Consider the following 26,657-nt stretch of genomic DNA (forward strand, 5'->3'; position numbering starts at 1 on the left):
TTTAAAGACTTTATGTCGAATTTGTAAATAAATATTTTTTTATTTTCATCATCTTAAAATCCCATGTAGAAACAGAGTAAGTCCAAGTTGCGGCTCTGTAGAGAACTAGGGAATCCTACAACTCGGTACTGGGCTCATCTCTCGGGGAAAGTCCGCCGACCCCTGGCCTAGTCGCGACACACACTCTCCCGCGAAGGAGGAGACAGGCGCCGCGCTCACCCTCAGAGCGACCGTCGTGTACTCGGACAGCTGCGACACGTCGACGGTCAGCTTCCGCAGCAGCTTCAGCAGCATGCTCGGCTGCATCTGGCTGTGGGCACACACACATGCACACGTCGCAGTTATCATGCTCGCACGTCTCTCACACGTGCTGCACCTGTGCGCAGTGATCTAGTCAGTGAAGTTCTTTCAACCGAACTGTTAGATCCTTCCTTCGTTGAATAGTCGCGACCTGCCTTTCTTAATGTGCATTAAAAAAAAAAAAAAAAATACTAACGACATTATATACATACTTTTTATGCATTTAAATCAATATAACTTCTTTCAATTAACTAGTGGTGAGAAACATGTTAAAAAAGTTGTATCCTCTGCCCATTTATAATGTTAACTTAACTGAATTTTTTTAAAAATCATTTAATGTAATCTCTTCAAACCTTTTCTATTGCTGTTTTGTGTTTTATGTGTTAAAATGGTGTTTTTTCTTCTTCTGTATCTAAGTTGTTACCTTGTGTTGTAGTCTTATATGGTCTTAAGGCCCTGTCACACTGTCAAATTTTAGCTTCCAACACCTTCCAATATGTTGGATCCAATATCTTTGAGGGTTGTGACGTCACGTTAAACGTCACTATCGCAGCCATGTTTATTTGAGAGATTGAATGTCTAGAGTTTCCTTCAAATATTTTACGTATAGGACTGGTTCTAAAATATGTTGGATGTTGGCAGTGCCGGTCCGATCAACATTTTTAGGTGGTGCGAGATCTAAAAGTGGCGCCCTTCTAATTAAAAAAAATATTGTTAAATCAGTTGCTTTTTATTCCACCAGAAAAAGCAGCGGCCTCCGATTATTAAGCCGAATTATGCTCTCAAAAATGTCAAATCGTAGAAACGTTCGTTTGACCAGGTTGTGCGAGTTACTATATGTGATGTGGTGGACAAATAAAAAATAATAACAACAAATATAATGATTGTCAACTTTTATTTATTGTGTGTTCCATGCAAACATTAATTAAATCAAACGAGTATGTAGTAAAAATATTTTTAAAATAAACTTTAGTGCTTGCAATTTTTTTTTTTTTTACCAAGTCTGAATAATTTCACTTTTGGGCAATAGCTTTTTCTATAGATAAAATTCCAAGATCGGACAGTCTTTCCTGACACATAACCGTTTCTTTCTTCGCGATCGGACTGATTTAAAAACTGGATTATTTAGGCGAGAGACGCTATTTCCTTAGCTGTAATTATAGTTGAGGAAAAGCTACGGTACTGTTTCACGCATTCCGAACAGTTTTTCAGTAATTGTGATGCATTTGGTAAGTTCATAGTTTCAGATTGCATAGCTTTACTTACAATGTTTACTTGAAACAATATATCATACCAATCCACCATTGTAATTATTAACTCAAATTACTCCATATTCTGAATTAGCGACAATGCCTCTGATGCTGCAACTGAGTCATTAGTTTCTTTGTGAAGATTTTGAACGGCTTCACGAACTGAAGTGTAGTTAAAGCGAACAGCAGAAAGACTAGAAACTCTACTCTCCCAGCGAGTTTAGCAAACTTTTTTTTTAACGTTAATCCATCTATGTGCGTGGATATCACTTCCCATCGCTTGCTTGATCCAGAGAATAAAACAAATAGTCTTTGGAGAAATCCAAATAAATAAACAGGTTTAACAGAACTTTTGGCTGCATCTGCTATCACCAAATTCAAGCTGTAGCAGCCACATGGATTAAAAAATGGCCGAGGATATAGTTTTTAAATTCTGGTTTGTACACCTTTGTTCACTCCTATTATATTCGCTCCATTATCGTAGCCTTGACCTCTACAATCGTTCATGTAAAAATCAAATTCTTGAACGATCGTATCCAGAAAGAGGCCAGTGAGTCCTGCTCCCGAAGAGTCACTTACTGGCTTGTAAGCAACAAAACACTCTCGCACTTCGACTTCTTCATTAACGTCAAAGAACCGGAATGTTAGTGACATTTTTTCAATATGGTTTACATCAGGAGTGCAGACCATAATGATGGAGAAGTATTTAGCTGACTTTACCATATTCACAATATTATTTCGAACGTCACTTCCAAGTAACCAAATTAATTCTTTTTAATGCGTTTGCTGAAATAGTGGACATTAGTCTATTTACAACATGGTGGAGGTGCTCCATCATCACATTATCAAATTTTTCTAATAATTGCACCAAACCCAAGAAGTTGCCATTATTAGGGGTGTATAACGTTTCAGAGCTTCCTCTAAATGCCAAATTATTGCATGCCAAGAAGAACACTATCGACATCATTTTTTCGAGGGTAGAAACCCATCTCGATTTCTCATCTTCAATCTGTTTGTGTAATTGTTTGTCTATTTCGCTGAAGTTCTTCAACCTAATCGACGCTTGTATCCAACTGTTCATTGCACGTCGGTGATCTGAGGATGTTTCGTGTGTTTCCAGACGCATTGATAAGCGCCCCTAGTCATCAAATCCTTTTTCCAAATTAGAGTTGGGGTTTGTTTTAAGTAAACGACAGCAAAAACAATATACTTTATCTGCATATTTAGATTACACGAGTCATCTTCTTTTAAAAATCTCCCCATTTGGCATTACTTTTTCAGAATGCGAATTTGAAAAATGACGGCCGTCACAATTCTTTGGGTGTGATATACATATTTACAATCCGTTAAAACAAACTTGTACCTACACCTTTACTGCCTTATACAAAACACAGTTTTAGCAAAGATTAAAAAATAGTTACTAAACAGGTACATCACTTCCATACAAAAGCTACAATATTTACGCTATAATACCCTACAAAAGAGCAGTACATCAGGCTGCAAGGAGGAACGTATTCGACAAACGCGGGTAATCATTAAATGTCTAAGACAACGTGTGTAATCTCGCCGTGCGGTTTCGTTCATGGATAAGTGGAAAATGTCTTATCGCAGTGCCATAGAATACACTAGAAAGGAAATTATATAAACAATACTTACTTCTGTTTTCTATTTCGAATACTTCTATAATAATCTAAATACTAATCTTTCAGCCGTTAACCACACACACACTCTACAACACAGATATACACTTGCGCGCGTTTGAACGACTTGACAATTCAATAGACAATGCTTGCCTAGCGAAACAAGTAACGGACGAAATTTAACACCGCGCCTCACTCCCCCGTAATGGACGATTTGAAATGGGGAGGAGCCAAGCAGTTCAAGTAACGGCCGGATGAAGTGCCAATGTCAACTACGGGACACAGAATGTAAATAAACAGTCGCAAGTAATGGAATCCGAATAAGCCACATTAAAAGATCTGTCGTACACAAAATCATTAGTAATTTGAATTCAATCGAATTTGGTGACGTGACACCACGACGTCAGGGCGTGGGTACCTCAAGTCGTCCATTTACCCGTGAGACTCGACCGATCGTCGCCGTCGTTCGTCTCACGTGTCGGTTGATTTCGGCGCCCCCACCTTGATGGCGCCCGGTGCGGTCGCACCGCTCGCACCGCCCTAGGACCGGCCCTGGATGTTGGATGGGATCAGCCAATCAGAGTTATCTAAAATAAAGCGGCCGCTTTTGTTTCCGTTTCCGAAGTGTAAATATCAGCAATGGCGAATGGGAAATAAATGCAGTAATTGAATTAATACTATTTTATTTCCTGCTGGAATATGTAATTGTTATTGTATATTTTCCTCCAATTGAATCTGTATGTACGGAAGTGCAGGTTAATATATTTGACTAAAAGAAGTTACTGTAGTTTTGGAATATTATGGTCCTTAAACCAGAAAACATTTTCTATTCAGCTTACGATCATTATTTGACTGCTATACCAGTTTTGCTTATGTTCAGGTATTGTTGATACACTAAATTAAAACAGCAAGCATTGCGTACAAAATGTGCCATCAGGAATGACGTATCAAAACTAGGATATGCATTTCGGAACTTTTACCTACAAATCCAAATTAATAACACCTAAAATAAATTTTAAAATATTTCAATTCAGAGACTTAATGTAAGTAACTAAAATTATTTTGGCTTACCCAATCAATCTTTCTTATAAGTCATTGTTCTCCTAATTTCACAATAGCTGCTACTCTGTAAGTATTGTTTGGAATTTTCTGCAATATAGACTCATAATTTCCTGACAATAGATGGTACTGACTTATGTTAAAGCAGCATCTCTGAGTAAGCAAGTAGCTCTGGTGATTTGCAAGAAAGGCCTAGAAATATTAAAATTCTGCCTACGTGTTCAATTATTATTATTTAAGTTTTGAAAGTAATACCATTTTTCGTGAATGTAAATATTTGTGTAGCAGATCCTTGTCAGTAAGCCAATACTTCCCAGGCTGTACGAAACAAGCATACCTGGTCTAATATCTCGTTAAAAAATTATTTTAAAGAGATAATGTGACTGAGGTGAAGTTAGCTTAAAGGCTCAGGTTGAGGTTTGTAACAGTAAATACACTTAATTCAAAATAAAACAAAATTGCCAATTTCTAAACACAGCAAAAATTAACACATTCACTTTAAAGTATAGGAACAATTTTGATGAAATACAAGTGAAAGTGTCCATACAACAGCAGCTAGTTGGGTGAGAAAATAAGCGGGAATGAGAAGGGATATGCCTACTTGCAGATTTACATTTAATTATATGTTTTATTCTTACTAAACATACCTTTAAATATTGTTTTTGAAGAGCACTATAAATTGCACTACAAATTTCAGGTAAAAATTTTGAGATGGTGTTGTGTGGAATACTTGTAGAGAACATAAGGGACTTAAATGATTCCCCTGTCGCCAAAAATCTTAATGTAACTGCCAGCCTCTGCTTTGCTGGTATAGACTGGCACAAATGAGTATCCTTCTTTGCAATGCGAGACTCCACAATTGAAAGAAGATCAAAACTTTCAGAATCCATTATTACATAGTTCGCAAATGAATCGGCATCTTCGTATCGAAGTTCATGACAAAAAGGGGTAAAACACCATTTGTTTGCCGGGAAAGTATCCACTGTCTCGTCCACCATCTGCGTTTCCTTTTCTTAGATTTCTCTTCTAGTTTACTGAGACTTGCTACAATTGCAATTACAGCTACAGCTTTTGAAACACTTTGATGCTCTTAATGCAGGCATTGCAAACACCTGGAAAACGTAAATTTTAAACTGTGTATGATCACAATATACCTAAATTGGAATATAACCTACTTAAAAAGCCCGCGTTCCTTGACCCAAAATTTGTTTTTGATTCTAAATACTGTCATTTACAGTTCTCTACAGAATGTTTGGTAAAACGAGCTCACTCAAAGAAAATTGATAGTGTGAAATGACTTCAAATATATTTTACATTGCTCGTCAAATAATATTGAATACAATATATTTGAAGACGTATTTCATCCAAAATCACCCTTCAAATTTTGTTGTCCAATTTATTGGATACAATATATTTGACAGTGTGACAGGGCCTTTAGTGTTGGTGGTGCCTGTGTGTGGTGCCCACACTGTGTGTAGTGGCAACATGTTGTAGTGCACACCCTGACTGCAGAGCCCACCTCTCGTTTTTTTGTCTTGTCTATCCTGTGTGTCCACTTTGTGTTTGTGCCTGCCCCAAAAGCATTTATACTGTTGGCAGGCATGTAACAAATTTATTTATTTTATTAATTATTTTTTTTACATACCCACCAACAGTCATGGGACTTTAGTGGTGGGCACAACACATAAAGACAAATACAAAGTCATCACTAAAAGTATAAAGAATTCCCCCCTCCCCCCTTTTTTCCAAAAAATTACCATAGAAGGCTAGACAACCGCATATTACCAACATATGAGGACTAGAGCACTGCACACTTCCAGTGATAACACCAATACAAACAGATACAATACAGTAATTACAAGCAAAAACCAGATGAGGTGTAAAGAAATACATAAATTACAAAATTAAAAAAATTATATAACTACATGGGGAAAAAAATTAAAATACAAAGAAAAGGGACATACTACGAAGAACAGATACAAACAAATACCATGATAACATAATTAATGCAATCAAGGATTTAACGGACAAAGGATGAACAAATACAAGTACATTAAATTTGTTGGACATAAATAAAATAATATTATTAATGATGGCGTAAGAGTATATCTGAATTAAGTTAAGGAAATACAGATTTTCAAACGATTAACTGGGTGAAAGCATAACATATATGAGATGTTTACGTTAGAGCTGTGTCGAAACAAATTGGTACAAGCCAATTTTGCCGATTTTTGGGTGAATCGCAGTTTCTGCAGATTGACGATACACTCGTTAATTTTTTGATTATATGATTGAAAAATCAAAATGCATGCCATAACCTAAAAATACATAAGTTTCCTTTTCAACTTTTCGTACTACTAAATACTTTGAACTCGCATCAATTCTATTAAGACTCGTTGGATATTCGCAACAGACTTGTTTATTGAAAAAGAACGACTGTCATGCATTCTTAAGTCGGTTACAAATTAACTCACTAGATGACATTAGCAGTAACTAAAGTAGAAGTGTAAACAGGTTAAATTTATTTTATTCTGGTACAATTACTAACAATTTGTTAACTACGTGTGCCTGCCGTGCATGAGACATAGTTTTTATGTAAAAACTCATTTGATAGTCACGGTTTTGGCCAGCGCAGGCAGGCCCCGGGATCCACGCCCAAGCACACACGCCAAAGGGCGTCGCAACCGGGGAAGGGGGGGGAAGGGGGGGGACACGCCCCCCCCCCCCCCAATAATAAAAGTCTTCAATTTCGTCCCCTCCAATAATATATTTAGTTTCGTAGTTATATTAAAAAAAAACATGATTTCTGTGATACAACCCATATGTTGCGCGTGGTGTGCATTTAGTCCAATGGTGGTAACGTGAGCACTGTGTTTTTTTACAAAATTTGTTCTCTGAAAAAATTTTTTTTTTTTATAAAAAAATAAAATTATATATCGCAACCAACTATAATTAGAATATTTAGGAAAGAAAAATGCCTAAAAGCCCCACATTTTCTGCACCTTAAAAAACCCAAATTTTCCCGGGGGAGGGTACCCCCGGACCCCCCCCCCCCCCAACAATTTTTTTTTTCCAGACGATGGATATTCCTCAACAACTAAATCAATTGCAGTCTCCCCCCCCCCCCCAAAAAAAAAATACACCCTTGCGACGCCCAAGCACACACTCGTCGAGACGCACCTGGTCAGCGCCACCAGGAAGTCGGAGACGGCCTCTCGCTGGCCCTTGGTCAGCATGCGGTTCTTGGAGAGGCGGTACACCGTGTGCAGGGTGGCGTCCAGCAGGTTGGCGTAGTTGTCCGCCTCGTTGTAGAACATGGAGTGCTTGATGAGCAGCGGCAGGATCGAGTTGCCGATGTAGCGGTTCATGGCCAGCGCCATGTCCGACTCGTAGCCGTCGTTCTGCCGGGGGGAGGCGAGCGCGTTACTCTCTCTCGACTGTCTGTGCCGCACCAGCTTCCCCCCCCCCCCCCACCCCAATCCGGACTAGAAGGGACCCGACACCATCCGGGATCCCCCCTGAGAGTCCGGATTCAACGTCAATTCTTAAAACGTACCTCGAGCAAGTTTAAAATTGGAAAGATTGTAAAAAAAAATAATAATTTTTTGAAGTGAAACTATTTTTCTGAGGGGCAGGGGCGCGTTACTCTCGCGAAGGTTGGCACCCACCGGCGCAGTTGTTCTACGGACCTCCGCTTCCTCGGGCCTCGAAAGCAAAGTTCTCCGTTCCGAGTCGTTAACTCCAAATCACAAAAAAACGTTCAGTTAATAGTGGATATAGCTCACGAAGGGAGAGGAAAATTAAAAAAAAATAATAAAAATATTAGAGTACTAAAAAAAATTAAGTCTCGATCTGAAACGTACTCTCTCGACTGTCTGTGCTGCACCAGCTTCCCCCCACACAAAGTCCACACCAATCGGGGCTAGAAGGGACCCGACACCGTCCGGGATCCCCCAAAGTCCGGATTAAACATTAATTCTTGAAATGTACCTTGAACAAGTTTAAAATTGGAAAGATTATAAAAAATAATAATAATAATTTTTGAAGGGAAACTACCTACTTTGCTGAGGGCCAGGGGCGGATCCAGGATTGACTTCTGGGTGGGGCGCCGGTAGACTGGACCTAGTATAATACCTGTTTATTACTTCAGAAGTGGTATTATCCGGTGCACATTTTACCCTTCTGGTGAGGGAGGATGTGCCCACGTGCCCCACACCATAAATCCGCCACTGCTGAGGGGGTTAAAATTTTCAATCATCGTACAAAAATTTCCGATCGCATGAGGGAAATAGTAATGAAGCCTACGTGGTGGGAGGAAACGGGAGAGGATGGGAATAGTTAGGTACATGGTGGGGGAACCGGTCGAGAGTAGGCATAACCGGCCGTTCAAACAATGTCATAGTAGTACTTTCAATGTATCTAACCAAAGAACTTGTTAAACAGGTTAAATTAAGTATCAAAACACACACTTCGAGAATGATTGCAAAAAAAAAAGGAAATCAAAGACACTAAGACAGCATTTTTAAGGCTTCTTTGGAAAGGAGGATTTTTCTTCAGAATACACAAAAGTTCTTATGATTCAATTCACACTGTATATAAAAAAAATTTTTAAAGGGAATAAAAGGAAAAAAAAATTAACATTTGATACTGAATTTTAGAAGTAAGATAAAATTTTTTACTAAGATTTTTTGATCTGCTTTTATGTTGTAGTACCGAATCTTTGTACCGCTTTTGCCTTATTTTAACACCGCTTTGGATTAATTTTATTAACCACATTTCAGGGTCCCTAGTGATCATGATTTTTATAAAACTATAAAAATATATAAATACATATGAATTAATAATGCACATATGGCATCCTTTCAAGGTTTCTGCGACTTCCACGCAGACCAATGGCGGCTACAGGATGACTTTTCAGAAAGGGCTAGTCGCACAAAGAAAGGTCGTAGTTGCAAAAAAATGAAAGTGGTCAGATATTAGCCTTGGAATACTATTTACAAATTACAGGGTTTCAAATACAGAACCTTAGCAGCTCCACATGCAACTTTTGACGAGGTAAAAGTTTAACATATGAAATATTAAATATTTGAGTAACCATAAATGTTCACTAATCAATAAAAATTGGTCTTGGGAGGGGCTATCGGCAGGAGCATAGCCAGGATTTCTTTTCGGGGGGTGTTTACTTTCACCCATCCCCCGTACTAGGGAGGGGGGGGGGGTCCGGGAGCCCTCCACCGGAAAATATTTTGATTTTAAAGTGTAAATTGGTGCTATTTATGCACTTTCGTAATTAAAATATTGGATTTAAATAACATAAATTTGTGTCCCGACTTTAATATTTCGGGGGGTGTGTTTGGACACCCAAAACACCCCCCTGACTACGCCCCTGCTATCGGCCCCACCACCCCCCCCCCCCCCCTTTCCGGAGCCGCGCTTGACGCAGACGCAGCGCGATGGTCACGCAGTTCCGTCTCACGCAGGTGTTCACGGAATTGCTCCCGCCGAATGCTGTGTACATCACGAGGAGGGGAGGCGAGGGGGACGCACCCCGTCCAGCATGGTAGCGGCCCGCAGGTCCGGCAGGAAGGCCTCCTCCAGCAGCCGGAAGAACAGCTCCTGGGTCTCGATGCCGTACACCCGCTCCAGGAACAGCACCACGCTCTGCTTGTTGCCCGGGATCAGGCCCGAGGGCATGTCGCTCTTGGGGCGCTCCTCGCCGGCCGCCGGGTGCTGCAGGGTGAAGCGCAGGCTCAGCACGCCCTGCAGGTCCTCCAAGGGCACCAGCGAGCGCAGGATGGCCCGCGCCCGCAGGGACTCGTTCTTGCCCTGCGAGCACAACCGCAACAACTCCTCATACACGCTCCTCGTCGCCCTTCAAGGGCAGTTTAACAAACCTGCGTAGGTCAATCGGACGTAGTTATGCAAAATGCCTCCTCGTCACCCTTCAAGGGCAGTTAACAAACCTGCGTAGGTCAATCGGACGTAGTTATGCAAAACGCCTCCTCGTCACCCTTCAAGGGCAGTTAACAAACCTGCGTAGGTCAATCGGACGTAGTTATGCAAAACGCCTCCTCGTCACCCTTCAAGGGCAGTTAACAAACCTGCGTAGGTCAATCGGACGTAGCTATGCAAAATGCCTCCTCGTCACCCTTCAAGGGCAGTTAACAAACCTGCGTAGGTCAATCGGACGTAGTTATGCAAAACGCCTCCTCGTCACCCTTCAAGGGCAGTTAACAAACCTGCGTAGGTCAATCGGACGTAGCTATGCAAAATGCCTCCTCGTCACCCTTCAAGGGCAGTTAACAAACCTGCGTAGGTCAATCGGACGTAGTTATGCAAAACGCCTCCTCGTCACCCTTCAAGGGCAGTTAACAAACCTGCGTAGGTCAATTATGATGTGTTAGATCGGTAATGTGTACAACGCCCCTGACACCCTTCAAAAGCAGTTCGAATTTTATGTATCAGACCAGAAATATGTACAACCAGGATAACAATATTAGATAATCTCTGCTACACTATTTCATGAAAGACTTTCAAATTAATTAGTTGAAAAAGTCACCTCTCCTTCATGAATTTTTCGTACGTAACTAGCCGTCCATATTTAAGAACTCTCTCCAGCATTTTCCAAACCTTATTCTTGGGACTCACGCTCTGAAGAAGCTCACATTTAAACAATGTTGTCAGCATTGTGCAGCAACTGATCAAGAGTACTGACCGCCCTAGGCTAATTATGAGGACGCGTTTAAGCAAACTTTTTAAAATTTCAAAATTTATTGTTAAAATCGGGGAGTCACAAGCTTTATCAGTTCACAGAGCATTTAGTTTTAGTGTTTTGTCTCGGTCTAGTTGAAATATATGTAGGGTAGAAGCAATGATGCTAGGTTAAAAGTGCATGCGAAGACATGATTTCAGCGGCCTCCCCCGGGATCCTCGCGCCCTAGGCTGCAGCCTAACTAGCCCGAGGGTCGATCAAGCCCGCGGCCCGGGGCCTCACCTGCGCTATGACGGAGGAGTCGGGGGCGCACCGTCCCAGCAGGTCGACCAAGGTGCAGTAGAAGTTGAGGATGGCGGCGCCCGTGTCGATGTAGTCCTCGTCCTCGTCGCTCTCCGGCAGGGGGTGCTCCAGCTGGGCGGCGGAGTTGCCGCCCTCTGCCTCGCCCATCACCTTCCGCCGGTCCGCTATCCGCTCCGACATCTGCGGCAGCGTTCCAGCGCCCGGGGCTCACGTCAACGTCACTTGAGAATACCACGGTCAGACCCCACCGGGAATCGAGCCCGAATAACTTTACTGGGTGGCAAGTGATCTTGAGTGGCAGGGACAGGTGATGTGAGTGGAGGGGTCCCAGTGATCCGACTAGACTATAGTCGGCCATTCGCTCCCATCATCGCGTATATTCATCTCCAAAAACACCAATGTGTTCAGCCGTTGCATAATTTACGCCATCTCGCATCATGTCAGCAGCATCTCTGGGGAGTAAAGCTAGAAGCTTTCAGGGCTGGCTTACCTACTAGAATGTGCTACTGGCAAATCATGGCAGACACACATTTAATAAATAACAGGGTATGGAATTACGTGAACAGGTTAAATAATCTTTCTAATAATAGAAAATGTTTAGTTAATGCTTTGTTAGAAATGTTGTTAGTGCCTATTTAGGAATGCTATTCCAAAATCTATTACATATGTAAAAAAAACTTGGTATATAGATTTTTAATTTCAATTTTAGGTTGTTTGTTTGTTCTAACAATGTTATTCAAAAAATTTTTTAAAGGTACTGCAAATGTATTAAGACATATATTTTTTACTGTATAATAAACTTGAAGTATATTTAAGGTATTTACTGTATATTAAATTTAATTTATTATAAAATGATAGCAGGCACACGTACCTGACTGGAAAAATAATTATTTTGATTAACACTCTTATGGAAGCTCTTATGCTCTTATGCTCTTGTGCTCTTATGAACACTCTAAGCACTCTTATGGAAAAAAAAACCTATTTGATTAGTGCTCTATTCCTGAACGAACTAAAGCATTGCTTCGAGAGGTGGACTTACTGAGGAAAACATAGAGCAAATACTGTCACCTTATTGGCGTCGATGATGGCCCTGAGGAGTCCTTCGCCCTCGCCCCTGAGAGCTGGTCCCAGGCACTCGGGCCGGCGAATCAGCAGTCGGATGACCAGGTTCGCGTTCTCTTCAACACTCTCACCTGCCGGCAAGCACCGAGCAGACCGTGTTCAGTCCGAGTGTGTGTCGAATGTATGCAGTGAAACCTCATAAGTAAAAAACCGTGTTCAACAAGAAAAACTCATTAATACAAAGGGTTGAAGTCCCTAGAAATTAATTAGGAGTTAAAGTGCTCAGTAATTTGTTTAATGCAAAAATATGATTATTATGTAATACAAAATTGTTTTTGCTCTAACGGTAAACAATTCAGGTTATAGTCAGTGTATGTAATTACATATCAAAAATTATAATGTATGTCGATATGGGGAACTTTTTCGTGAAACCAACATTTAAAGGGTACACTGTTTTCATATTATAATTGATATCTTAATTTCTTGTACATTATTTGGATCCAGGGAAAGAATTGAGGACAAGACTGAGTTTTCACTAATCACTTATAATTTTAAGGAGATTTAATGCCATTTTATTTTTGATTCTTGAGACCAAGATTTGAGTCCAGGGAAAGATTTGAGGACAAGACTGAGTTTTCACTAATCACTTATAATTTTAAGGAGATTTAATGTCAGCAAACTACCAGGGTGTACTTGTTAGCCTAGACTTGTAAATAAAAAATTGAAGATATTAATATCATTAATATTATTTAATGATTAATTATATTACAGTAGACTCCTGACTATCTGGGTGCAGGTAATCTTGTTTGCGGGTTAACCGTACCATTATTTCAATTCCATTAACCATAGACACAAGAAAAATTTTTGACTATTTATATTTTCGTGATCTATTAATGCGACAGAGCATTATATGCGTTGATTCAAGACAGAAAATGCTGACAAACATAGTGCATACAGCGAAACCCCTTATTTACGTTACCGTTATTTACGTTTTCCCGTTATTTGCACTATATTCTTCAGGTCCCGTTTGGTTCCCATATAGTCCAATACAATACTTTCCCGCGAATTACGTCTCAAAAATCGAATCAATCCCGCTATTTACGTCACGTAACAACCATAAACAACCAGAAAATACCGTGGAGCTAGTAGGCAATGAACATTTTAAATAGCAAAATATACATATTTTATAACATGAAAAGTTGCTTTTATTTCTAAACATGTAATAATTTAAGCCTAGGCATGTAAAAGTACGAGTAATTATAGCAGGAGACAATCTAAAATGCACGAGGGAAAAACGTAAACTCATGAATGTACAAACATGGCTGCTTGTAAGTTCTGATACTGTATTTATGTCACAACTTAGCCGAAATACTGGTACGAGACATAAACTTCACAAGATAAAATGAGCGGTGTCTTGGTAACTGTTTTATACGTCTTTTATAATTTGGGAAGTATTGTACAGTTGACGCCATATTTTTTAAACTAACCATTTATTTCTGGGGATCGTAAATAATTAATTATTGGTATCAAGACGACATGATAAACGTAAACTTGAACATGTCACGGCAGCGAGAAAACTGGTGCGTATACCAATAAACTGGTATTAGAACTGGATAAAATTGGTACACGGGAGGTGGAACTTATATTTTTTTCCGCTAAGCTCGCATCTATTGGTTTGCGGCTGATGGCGTCATGAGTCTGGGCGGAGCATAGAGTGCGCATGCGCCGCCACGTCGTTACAGCAGCTGACCGAGTACAATGACCTTTCTCCGCGTTTGGCGCGCTATTGACGGTAAATATTCATCAATTTGCGGCCTTTTCTTAAAAAAATTTTTACTGTGAGCAATGTGTATGTAGCCCGTATTTGTTATAAACCCTGCCGGTTGCAACTGTATTTATAATTTGGAGAGGCAAATAATCTCCTTGAACAGCCAAAAAAGCAAGCAGAAGAAAATTTCAAATTTATTTTTTAGGAAGTAATCAGAAAAACATTTTGGCTTTTATTCTTTTTTTATTTTTGTCAAATGTGGTAAATTAATAATTGATTAAATACTAAAGTAAAATTTGTTAGTGTGTTTGTACCTGCATTGTAGTATGTGCTATTAAACAAAAGGAAAAAAATTCTAAATAAGGTAAACTGTACTCCTTTTTATACTTTTCCCTTTATTTACACTTTCCCACTTTTTACACTTTTTTACTTTGTCCCCATGAAAAGTGCAAATAAGGGGTTTTGCTGTATATAGTTGATACTTGTTAGTATGTATCATGAACTTCGAAACTGCTAGAGCAAATTATAAACACACCCCTGAAAGCAGTGCACGCTTGTTCCACGTTCCCTTGTGAACCGCGCTCAGGTTGGCGTCATCACGGCACGGCACGGCTGTTCCGTGACTCACGCGAGCGAAAAATGGCCTGCGCTAGTTTCAAGGCAGCAGTCGCAACGCAGATGTATTTCTTTTCAGTTGTATCTTTAGACTAATGTCTAATAATAAATGTAAATGAGAGTTACTTAACATTCAACAAAAAATTTAAAAAAATTATCAGCCAGCTAGACTTAAAAATACTGCTACTACAACATTTTCTGTAAATTAGGTCTAACACTTTAGTACCTATTAGGTACAACCTTGTACAGTGTTTCGCCGCCTGAGTATTGGAGTGTTCTATGTCCACTTTTTAGGTTTTTTATGCTATGGACACAAAATTAATATTAGTATTCATTTGTACTATATCCACAAACGTCTACGCACATAAAAATGTTTGTTCTTAATTTAAGACCAATATTATTTTGTTCTATGTCATGATATTCATAGTTATTTGAACTTTCAAATGCTTATATCTCAGTTCCGACTTCAAGGGACATAGAACAATCCAATTCTCAGGCGACGGTTTGTCTGGCCAGTCGGAATAAAATTTTTTTTCTAACTAAACAAATATTTTTTTGTTGAAATTGCTTCAACCTTGTTTTTCGGTTATTCGTGGACTCCTCTGCCAGTCGTTGCCCTGGATAATCGAGAGCCTGCTTCACACAAGCGCAAGGAAGGGCAGGGCGGACCACGGACAACGGTAGTGGCTCACCGTTGACCCAGACGCAGAAGCGCAGGAAGTCCAGGTACCTCTCCCCCTCGACGGGGTCCCAGCCCAAGTCGGGGTAGCCCTTCTCCATGAGCTCCGAGTTGGACTGCAGGCCGCAGCGCGACAGGTAGATGGCGATCTTCTCCAGGTAGTGCTCCCTGCAACAGCGACCGCCGTCCGACCGTCACAGAGCATCTCGCTCTCGAAGCTGCCTGGCTTCTGGACTGTAGCCGCGTACAAACATCACCGGCGTTGCAATCGCCATCATCAGGGGGTAGTGTTACCTCCTGAGGTCATTACAAGTTCTCCTGCCATATTTAAAGTACCTAAATTAACTTATTTGGGTTAATTTTATAAGTATCACTCATTTTTACATGAATAGTGTGATTGAAAATGTAAAAAAAAAAATTATAGACTTAAGAGGTAGCTTTATAGGTGTAAATTTATTTTTCGTACGTGAAAACTGTGATTTGAAATGTCAAAAAGGACTTGTAGACTCGTGAGATTAACTTTATAAGTGTAATTTATGTTAGATTGAAATTTTGTCTTTTTTTTCTTCATTTTATTCAGCTGGATATCGGGATTTAACATAATGCCTGAAAATTAAAAAAAAAAAAAAAAATGACAGAAGCAGATAAGAGGTATTATCAAAGTAAAAAAAAAAAGAATAAACCACCAAAACAGAGGCATCAAAAAGTGAAAAGTGAAAAGTGAAAAGTGAACTTACGCAAGATTACAAGGCGCGGAAAAAGGCATCTTTTCATTTCAGATCGTACCCGCATCCTTACTATTCTCAATTATTATTATCTCTTGTTCAGTAAAAAAATTAATAATAAGTTATATCTATCAATACCTAATACACAAGGAGTTTCTCTTCAGTCATGCGTGGACTCCATGCATTATAATGTTCGGGGAGAAACTGGAACACGAATGAGGGCGGCTAAAGGTCAATCGGAAGCACAACCACAAAAAGGAAGCATATTTGGAAGCACAATCTCAAAAAGGAACCACAATCGGAAGCACAATCAACAAAAAGGAAGCACATCTAATGGAAAGGACACACATTTTCACGAACATTCAACTCAGTAGGTTGCGTTCGTTAATTTTACGTTAGGATACAATACCTCCAACAGTCATTTGCTCAAACTGGCTTTGACTCCAACAACCAATGACATCAAAGGTATTTGACTCCAAATAGTATTAGGCCTAGCGCTATTTGACTACAAGATTAGGAGGCTACGAAGATACGAGACTACAGTCTACATGAGTACTTGACTACAAAGCTACAAGTCTACAAGGCTTCAATTGCTGCATCTGTCTTCGGCGGAATTTTCTCTTTGGGTCCAACTGCTCCAGCAGCATTATGTTATAAAATTACAAGGCTACTTGGTTACGTAGCTACAAGTCTGCGAGGCTCCAATGCTTCATGACTACGTGACTACAAGCCATGAGGTTCCCGGAGGGAAAGGGGCGTGGTTACCGGAGCGCCAGGGCCAGCTCGGTGTTCTCCATGAGCGAGGAGTAGGCCACGTCCAGCGGCGTGCTCCCGCGCAGCGAGGGCCGCGACAGCAGGATGTTGCTGTTCTCCAGCAGGAACGAGAAGTGGTCAAACATGGCCTTCTGGTTCTGGCGCGAAGTGCGGCAGAAGTAGCACAGGAAGCGGCAGCACGCCACCACCATCTCGTGCGACGTGTCCTGCGCACGGGGGAAGGCAGTCAGTCGGAGGCCCGCGGCCACTGTAGCGATGCTTGCGGTACCGCTTTGTTAACACACTTCCAAGGCTCGACAGCATGTTGAACCTGGCTTTAAGGGGCCCGCCTCGTCAGGGGTGTATGTGTGTTAGTGAGGCGAGATGATAAGCGCGACGCTCGCTGGTGCTTCCAGCGTGGTATAGCCTCTAACCGCAAGTCTCTGAACTGGCACGCATTCGTCTCGTCGTCACAGGATAACTGTGAAATTTGAGTGGTGACCGTAACATTATATAGCGGAGAAATGAAGATAAAGGTGTTATGCAAGCCCCTTAAGTGCTTTCAAGAATCTGTACTGATTGTTTTATGCCTAAAAATTACTCTGAAAACACGCGTTTTAGGCATTTTAACGCTTCTAAAAATAAAGTTTAAAAACTTAATCCGAAATTAAAAGTACTTTTCGGCCCTAAGCGAACTCTTAAATGCTATTCGTAAATAGGCCCCACTCGGATATCTTGAGTAGTTTTGAAATTGCGTTGTTTTTCCTGAAGCTCTGCACACCGTATGTGTGCCCAGGTAGGCGGGCCCCTTAAGCACGTGTAGTAGTTCTGTCTTCATGGTCAACGTGTAAATGTATTATCCCAATCATAAGTCAAAAAATTTCCCCCGAAATTTATAAAGAAAAACACACATCCCCACTTATGTGCAGACATTTCAGAAATGACACAGCAAACAAATACACACACCATAAAAAATTTTTATAATGCACGTAGGGAATTTTCTTAAATTTTTACAACAGTGCGAAATTATTTGTGTAGTTTAAAATGTACTTGCAACTTGACAAAATGTATTTGAAGATGCGTAATCATGTGACCAGCCGGTTTTTTTTAATGTTTTCAAATCTGCTAATTTTACAAAGTTGCTTTTGTTCAAAAGATAAACAATAACATGTAGTAAAGGACGGTTAGTACAAAATATCTAAGAATACTGTAAAGAAAAAAATAAAATAATGCTGATTCCATTGATTTTTGATCATTGTAGGATGGCGAAAAAAAATAAATAGGAAATTATATTTTTCCGAAATGATGGCAATAATTATTTCTGTAGGTAATTTTAAATAGCTTTTTTTTTTGTGCAATACAATAGAAAAAAATATATATATTTTTTTAAGCCACAGGTGTAGATTTAGAAATTTATATAAAAAATTGTTATAAAATTTTGTAGTAGTTTGGTTGTTTCAAACCTCGACATTGCAAAGTCCCTTCTGGTTTGTACTGTGCTGAGAGTGCCAATACGGGGTTTCTCTCTACTCGATGTTCCGGAAGTGTGATTGGTCGCTCGCAGTGAAACCCCGGTACCGAGGTATCGGTGCCTGTTGTGCATATACTTAAAAACTGTGCCAGATCACCGACAAAGTTACCGAGCAGCTTACCGCGGCGCCGTCTTGAAGGTCCACTGCTCTGCCAACGGACAGTGTTGTTGCCAGATGACCACTTGCAGGAGCAGTATCCAACCGCCGAATCCCGACGATAAGCACAGCAGCACGTGTATTATTTTACCGAACAGTGTGCCGCCGTCTCGCACGGCGGAGAGACGTCTCACCTTCTCCTTGGGCAGGGCCACCTCGCCCTCCGCCGCCTTGGCCTGCTCCTGAACGTCGGACTGAGCCTGGGCGCGCCGTCCCAGCGTGTTCATCATTATGGCCATGACGTTCTCGTGGATGCGCAGGATGCGAATCAGGTCCGGGTGCTGGAAGAACGTGTGGTTGTTCACCAGCTTCCTGCAAGCACGGCCCGTTCACCCGCTCAGAGCGGCGTCCCAGGCATGGAAGCACCGTCCTCACGCTTCTGGAGAGCGATTCACCGTCCTCGGAGACAAGATTTAGGTAGTTTTTAAAATACAGGATTCCTGTGTTATTGTTTTTTATTTTTACGACAACTGTTTTCCAATACTTACTTCACCAAAAATTTACATGCTGAATTTTCAAGATAAAATAATTTGTGTCAAATAGGTCTAAAACAGATGATACCTACATTCAGAACAATAAAAATAAATCAGCAGTTCTGTAAGAGATGCACAATGAAACAAATTCAATTAACTTTTTCATCCATGCACTTTGGGACAAATTTTGTCCGGAAATAATGCTGGTTCTTGAATTTAAAAAAATTTAAAGATTTTTTTTTTTTTTTTTTTATGATTTTATTGAATACGGCTTAATTCCATCATTTAACTTGCAATCCGGTGCTATAAGATGTTATGACATGTTTTTCAGTGTTGCTTCAGTTTTATCACAATTCATCACATAATCTTGTCCCTCACCATTCTTGAAATTAATCACATTTCGAGACAAAACTAAGCTGAACCAAAAAGAAGACAAAACTAAAGCAATGGCAGAACAGTAATCGTTAAAAAAAAAAAAAAAAAAAAAACTCTCTTTGCGGTAACAAAAATTCAAATCACCAACCATTATGTTGGTGTATTAAGACAGTCAGTCAAATACTGAGGGATGCACTTTGTGTAAAGACTGTAATAAGCATGAACATAATTTTCCTCAGGCAGCAAGGATGCTTTTAGGTGTGTTGGGACATTCAGTTAAATACTCAGGCCGGAGCAGAGTGACAAAGGATTCCACCTCTGGATTTTATTTTATAACACTTAAAAAAACATAAAAACCCATGTACAATAGTGACCCATCAGTAATGTTATCTGTCATGGCAGATGCCTGCTGACTAGCAGCAAACATTGGAGTGAAGTCATACAACATGGCCGAAAACAGGGTGAGGGGAGGGGATGGTGAAGGATGGGAAGGTGTGGGTGGTCTGGAGGGCAAACCATAATTTCTCCCTTGCATACATGCAACGTGCAATAATTTCTCACTTCTTCAGCTAGTAAGCAATAATTTCCACAGTGTACCATAATTACAATATGGTATACCATAATTATTGTACATACAATAAAAGTGGGGTCAGAAGCCCCTGCTCTCCCTAAAAGGTGGGGAGTGAGGTGGACTCGGACCAGGATTTTGTGTACCATAATTTCAGTATGGCGTACCACAATTATTTTACATACAAGAAAAGTGGGGTCAGAAGCCCCTGCTCCCCCTAAAAGGTGGGGAGTGAGGTGGACTCGGACCAGGATGCTGTGTACCATAATTTCAGTTTGGTGTACCATAATTATTTTACAAACAATAAAAGTGGGGTCAGACGCCCCTACTCCCTCTAAAAGGTGGGGAGGGAGGTGGACCAGAGTCTCTCATGGACCAGGACGCAATGTACCATAATTCCAGTATGGTGTACCATAATTATATTACATACAATAAAATTGGGATCAGAAGCCCCTACTCCCTCTCAAAGGTGGGGAGGATGGTGGACAAGAGTCTCTCATGGACCAGGATGCAGTATACCATAATTATAGTATGACATGCCATAATTATAGGGCATACGATAAAAGTGAGGTCGGAAGCCCCTGCTCCCCCTAAGAGGAGAGGGGAGAGAGGAGGACTCACCAAAGCCTCTCGCGAACCAGTCCCTCCTCCTCCGGGGACATCTGCACGGGCAGCAGCGCCCGTATCTGGCTCAGCCCCACCCACATCTCCGCCACGTCGCCCTTGGTCTTGCTGTTGATCACGTACGTCTTCTCCAACGCGCGGATCAGCTCCCCCACGCTGTCGTACTGCCGCACCAGCAGGCTGTCACACCGTCAGACACAAGGTCACAGGGGTCGAGGCTTAACGACACCACGGTGGCACTACTGAAACACTCCTTTCACAATTACTACTATCGCTCTTCCATTCTCAGAACAGTGTGGATCTACACAACTGACAGAAACCTGGTGAAAGCACTCTGCACTATTATCATGGACTTACTAAATTTCCATTAGTTTGAACTAAAATCTTAAGCCCATGCGCAAAATTAACCTGATTATTATTTGACATGACGAATCAGCATCCAAGTGGTTTTAAGGCTGTGTTTGTGTGCATTTAACTTCTATTGCAAGTAGCAAAGGTTTTACAGATAGCTGTTATAAATAATTTACTTTTTAATTTTTAAAAATTTTCAGACAACAAGGTTATGAGAGGCTAACAGCACAGGATAAAAATAATTTTTTTCTGAACAGATGATGAAGGGCTCAGCTATGGCCTAATATAAGGAAACCATAATTTTGCGTGGAAATATTTCAATAAATCCGTGGGAAACAGAAAATTTGGCACGATTCGAATCCAGGAACTTCCAAATGCGAGTCAAGTGTTCTAGCACAATGACATCCTGCTAGGTTAACGTAACATAACACCAGTGTTAATTATGAATCATTATGTGAAGTTAAAGTCACCTGAACATTTCTCTGACGAGTTTCGATGTCTCAATCTGAGTCTCCTCGGCCCACCGCACAATAGTCTTGATCAGCACCTTGCGGAACACCTCTGTGGGGAAAATGGAAGAAAACACAATAACTAACCTTCAGCTCGAAAAAATTTTACTTCAATCAAATTTAGATGTAAAACCTTAAATGAATATATGGTGAGTTGCGATAAAACCGAAATGACGCCGAGAAGCATGTAAATTCACCATATAACAATGAAATTAAAGTTCATACACCATAAAGCGCCGATATTCAATTAAAATTGTGAATCCAATATTCATTTTCAATCAAAACTTAACTCTAATGACTAATATGTAATCTTATAAGAATTCAATCAAAGTAATTTATTTGGCATGAAAGTTTGTACCACATTTTATGCAAAAGAAATTGGAAATTTTTAACTTATTTTTAATCTTGTAACTGTCAATAGTTACTAATTTTTACATTACGACATTAGTACATTTTTTCAACGAGCACATTGCAAATCATTATATTGTAAAAATGCATCACGTATCAGTCCAAACTACACTGTTTTTGTGTAATTAGTATCATGAAAAATTTATAGTGATGTGCGAAGTTCGAAAATTTTGAACCGAACCGAACCGAACCCTTACGTTCGGTTCAGTTCGGTTCGAAATCTCTTAAATGATATTCGAAAAACTGAACGTTCGTTAAAAAAAGTTACATTTTTCTAACCCCCATTTGAGACCATTCACAAAACAGCACAACAAAATTCCATTACTTGTAATATTCCGACTTTTATCGCATAATCGTCGCCTCAACAGTTTCAAGTGGAGACAAAATAAAAATAAAAAAAAATTATTAATCGTCGAATAACTCGCAAAGCATTTTTTCATATAGGCGCGCTTTGTTTTTTGTTTACTTTAGAGAATTTTTTATGCATTTCTCGTACTACGTAATATAAACTATCGTATAAATGCCAAAGGTATTGTATATTATACCTTTAACTATAGTGCGTGTACGAGACATGTTGTAAAATCACCAAAGATTACGTACCCCATACGTTAAACTAAAGCGCATGTACGAGAACTCTCGTATTTCGGCAAAACTAACGTGATCAAGTTAACACAAGACAAATGCGGTAGGAAATGATTACGTAAATTACGTATTTTAAATTACTGGGATGAATTTATTTTCTTTGGTCTTTTTGGTTATAACAGTCAGGTACTGAAAATATTAATTTAATCTTGCTTATTAAAAGTGCTGGTCCAGTAAATTTTACAGTACGGTACTAAGTTGACTAGCGTAGTCGCGGCAGCCATCATTATTTCTCGTGTTTTCTTTTTTCCGACACAAATTTCTATAACCACACTTCTTACGTTAAGTTTACAATATTATTGTTCTTGAGGTGATTTGCGATGAGCAGGCTTACGTCGTTTAAGTTTTCCAAATGGAGAAAAGATAATGACGACTCAGATGACCCAGAACCACCCCAAAAAATGTCTAAAGTTTCTTCTGACGAGCAGCATTCTTCCCAGAAAACAGCTACTGCAGTCAGCGGGTTTTGTAATGTAGATAGGTAGGTAACTTAATTCACATTCGACTTTTTTTTTAATGTCCTAATAAAAAGTTTTACTTATTAAAAATGTTAGGTTATGTCTATCACAAAAATATTTTATGTGGCCTTATGCTGAATGTTCGTCATCTTTATAATAATATATTTTTTTTTAATGAAGGTTAGTGTACACTGAAAAAGAAAGGTAGTCTTTTTGAAATTTAGATGGAACTTCTTCATGAATTAAAAGTATATATATATAAAGAAATTAAATGTGAAATGATTTTCTCTAAACTGTTTTCTTTCCTTCATTATTTATTGCATAAACTTTATTTATAAAATGTTTTGCAATGTTTTAATAAAGCTAAGCTATATATTGTTTTAATTTTACATACATATGGCTGTAGAACCTTTCTTTCTCACCATCCAGTTAAAGACCAAAATGCTGGTGGTCGGTTCATTTTAATTCAAAACAATTATTTCTGTATGAGGTTCGGTTCGGCTCGGTTCAAAATTTTTTTGCTATGGTTAGATTCAGTTTGGTTCAGTTCGAAACCAGAGAACTGAGGTTCGCCCAGCTCTAAAAATTTAAATTTCACATATGTTCAGTATAATCATATTTATTTCAATAAATAGATTACATAACAAATAAAACCAATTAAACCAAAACTTTCCATTTTAAACACAAAATTGGTTTGGGAAAAAACCCCTTAAATCTGGTCTGTAACAATAATTAAAAGGTAACACAAAGTTTTGAGTTGAAACCGATCTTATAATTGGTAGTTTCCATCAATCCTGTAACAATAGTAGAATTCATAATCCAATACTCTTGAAATAAAAATTTGGTTGATTTTCCCCCTGCACAAAAACTTTGTAACTATTAATAGTGTGATAAATTTATTTGCTGAGCATGTTTGTGTTCGGCACACTGGTGTGATGCAAAATATTGAGTTCTGGTCATATTCATCAAAGGAACCAAATGAAGATTACTCAAGCAAGATATGAAATCTTGTAAAAAAACAAAACAATCACACGAAGTAACAGAATGGGAAAAGCAAATTAATCTGATAGTGCTAAATGTAATACTAAATCTATATTTTATAATCAAGTTGTTTTTTTTTTAATCTGGCTTCATTGAGGCACAAACAATATTGTGACTGTTCTTTTAAAATTCATCATATTTACATTCAGATATTTTGTTACATCTATAACCATTAGCAAAGAAATTATATATAATTTTCCATCTTTTTATCTCACATGAGAAATGACAGTCGTTACTCAAAATGTACTAGAACCAGACTTAGAGTACTCTGAACACAATGATGACTTTTAATGTGTAATATTTTGCTTTTAAGTAATTTAAAAAAAAGGATTAAAATACACCTAGGATGACATAAAAGGTGATGTTGCCCAACATCTTATAGGAATGGAATCCAAAAGTAACTCGGGAGCTGCGACCACATTTGCCAGCAGGGGCGCAACAACTAAATTTCCAAAGGGGGCAATATACCTTTTTATAAAGAATCATCGATCTCCCCTATTGGGTCCTCCCCCGGGAAAATTTGTATTTCAAGGTGGAAAATGGTGCTATTTAAGCAGTTTCATCATCAAAAATTGATTACGCAGCACTTTCTTTGCCCCCGTTTGCCTCCACTTCAAGGTTTCAGAAGAAGGAAGGGGGGGGGGTGGCAAAATACCCTTGTCCCCCCATCCTGTTGTTGCGCCCCTGTAATTGCCATGATGAGAGGCAGGGAACCAACTCGCGGACGAAATCCTCGACCCGCTGACGCGAGTGTTGCTCCGCGGCGGTCAGCAAGAACAGCCCCCAGGCGGGACGGCGACTCGGGAGAGACTCCCTCACCTTCCGGAGTCTTCTTCTGCGGCTCCTCGATGGCCTTGGGCTCCTCCTCCAGCTCCTTGACGGCGTTGATGAAGTTGTAGAGTCGCTTCAGGGCTCCCGGCTTGGCCACCTCCGCCGCGCCTTCCTGCCGGGCGAGACAGACCACACTCGCCCAGACTGCCAGCCCCGCGCTGCACGCCCGCGGCTGTGCGATAACTAGAGGTGTATGAAATTCGCAATTGCGATAAATGCTAAATAGATGCAAAATTTTTCAATTACCGCGATTATTTGCGAAACTTCAACATTTATTAAATAATTTCAAAACATGCAACTGAAATCCCCAAAAAACCGCGAACTCCATTTTAAAATTCACTCTGTCATTACTTAATAGTTATAAGTTATAAGCTAAGATAAGTAGTGCTGTAGGCATTAAAAACTTTATTAAGTAGCCGTTGTACATATGCTTTAATTATTTACAACAACAAAATCAACAAAAATAAATGCGAGTAAACAATTTTTTTAAATGCTACAAAGTGCTAAAAATCACAAAATGGAAAATGCTTTAAAATGCTAAAAATCACATAATAGATGCTATATACTAAATTTTTAAATGCTCTTTTCATACACCTTTAGCGATAACCCAACCCCTGTGCTTGGACTTGTAAATATTGTGTGTAATTTAGTGTATAGTGTTTGGAAACATTTGAATTTTGAACTTCACGTGCTGCTCGCCAGCAGCGCCAATTTTTCCAAGTTGGCTGCCTGCCGAGGCGGGTAGCCCTGCAGCTTCCGGCAACGAAGCCATCATGGCGGTAAGTTGTGCTATCGTGCACGCTTGCTGCCAATCGAGTTGTCTGCGAGTGCATCGTCATTAAATTGTGTCGTTTTTATCCGGATTTTACAGTCTCGTACGTCTCTAGACAAAACAACCTGTCTGACGATAGTTGGCAGTGCCAGTAGATGCAAGTGGCACTACCGTGGCTGGCAGCGATGAGAAGCAAAAACCTGCAATTGGCACAACTGCAACTAGTAGCACACAGAAAGTAGGCATGTGCGAATTTCCACCACAGAGTACACCATTCACGAAGAAAATGGCGGGACCGAAATATCTGATCATACTGCACAGGAAATCGTATGTTGCGGGTACATCTCGAAAGAGTTTTATTGTAATTGGAAACTTGAAAACCGACTGCTGTTGCACTGTGTTTTGTCCTGTGACCTTTGGCGAGGTCATGTTACCTACCCACAAAAAGCACTGGGAATCTAACACGGGGACCAAAATAATCATGGAACTTTTATGCAGGAATTTTTTTTAACTACAAATTTTGACACCCAACTATAACAATGCGACCATTATGTAATAAAACATGATAATTTAATTATTTTATTTTATTTATGCACTTTTGCCATTTTTAAGACAAGTTCTCTAACTTTAGGCCAGGACACAAGGTGACCTGTTCCTCAGCATATACCGATTAGGTGCCGTTGGCCTTTTAACCGCTTCAATGCTAGTTTTGCTTTATTTGTATAGAGGCACGCTTAATAAAAACCGTCTCACCAGATTGTATCGATATTCGTTCGTGTGTCCACGTGTCCGACTGCGGGACAGATGTGTAGGACTCTGGAGAGCTCACTTAGTTACCATTTAGATTCGCCATATTCCTCGAACCAGGTGTATTTGCAGGGAGATTCCGAGCCTTCCGCCACATGGACCAAGTCGCTGCCTTAAGTAAGAGTCGGAGATCAGTCCACATGCCCTTCCACGTTGTCACGCCATCCGAAACCCTCAACTCCAAACCCCCCCGTATTCACCCCAATGTCCAGGAAGGTTTTAATACTTTACTAATTTTCCTTAA

At 39.9% G+C, this 26,657-nt stretch overlaps 1 protein-coding gene across 6 annotated transcripts in view; it reads right to left on the reverse strand.

Moving 5' to 3' along the window:
- The window catches only part of LOC134539044 (ryanodine receptor), a 243,278-nt gene that overhangs the window by 82,639 nt on the left and 133,982 nt on the right, over nucleotides 1-26,657 (reverse strand). For all 6 annotated transcript variants that reach the window (XM_063380736.1, XM_063380732.1, XM_063380733.1 and 3 more), the window contains 11 exons: nucleotides 24,823-24,946; nucleotides 21,416-21,506; nucleotides 20,592-20,774; nucleotides 18,689-18,866; nucleotides 16,879-17,093; nucleotides 15,402-15,556; nucleotides 12,333-12,457; nucleotides 11,244-11,444; nucleotides 9,797-10,075; nucleotides 7,430-7,650; nucleotides 220-310 (listed from right to left, as the gene is read on the reverse strand). In XM_063380736.1, coding sequence (XP_063236806.1) covers nucleotides 220-310; nucleotides 7,430-7,650; nucleotides 9,797-10,075; nucleotides 11,244-11,444; nucleotides 12,333-12,457; nucleotides 15,402-15,556; nucleotides 16,879-17,093; nucleotides 18,689-18,866; nucleotides 20,592-20,774; nucleotides 21,416-21,506; nucleotides 24,823-24,946 — 1,863 coding nt within the window. The remainder of the gene's footprint in view (nucleotides 1-219; nucleotides 311-7,429; nucleotides 7,651-9,796; nucleotides 10,076-11,243; nucleotides 11,445-12,332; nucleotides 12,458-15,401; nucleotides 15,557-16,878; nucleotides 17,094-18,688; nucleotides 18,867-20,591; nucleotides 20,775-21,415; nucleotides 21,507-24,822; nucleotides 24,947-26,657) is intronic.

The sequence above is a fragment of the Bacillus rossius genome, chromosome 14 (genome assembly GCF_032445375.1).
Source record: "Bacillus rossius redtenbacheri isolate Brsri chromosome 14, Brsri_v3, whole genome shotgun sequence".
Taxonomy (NCBI): domain Eukaryota; kingdom Metazoa; phylum Arthropoda; class Insecta; order Phasmatodea; family Bacillidae; genus Bacillus; species Bacillus rossius.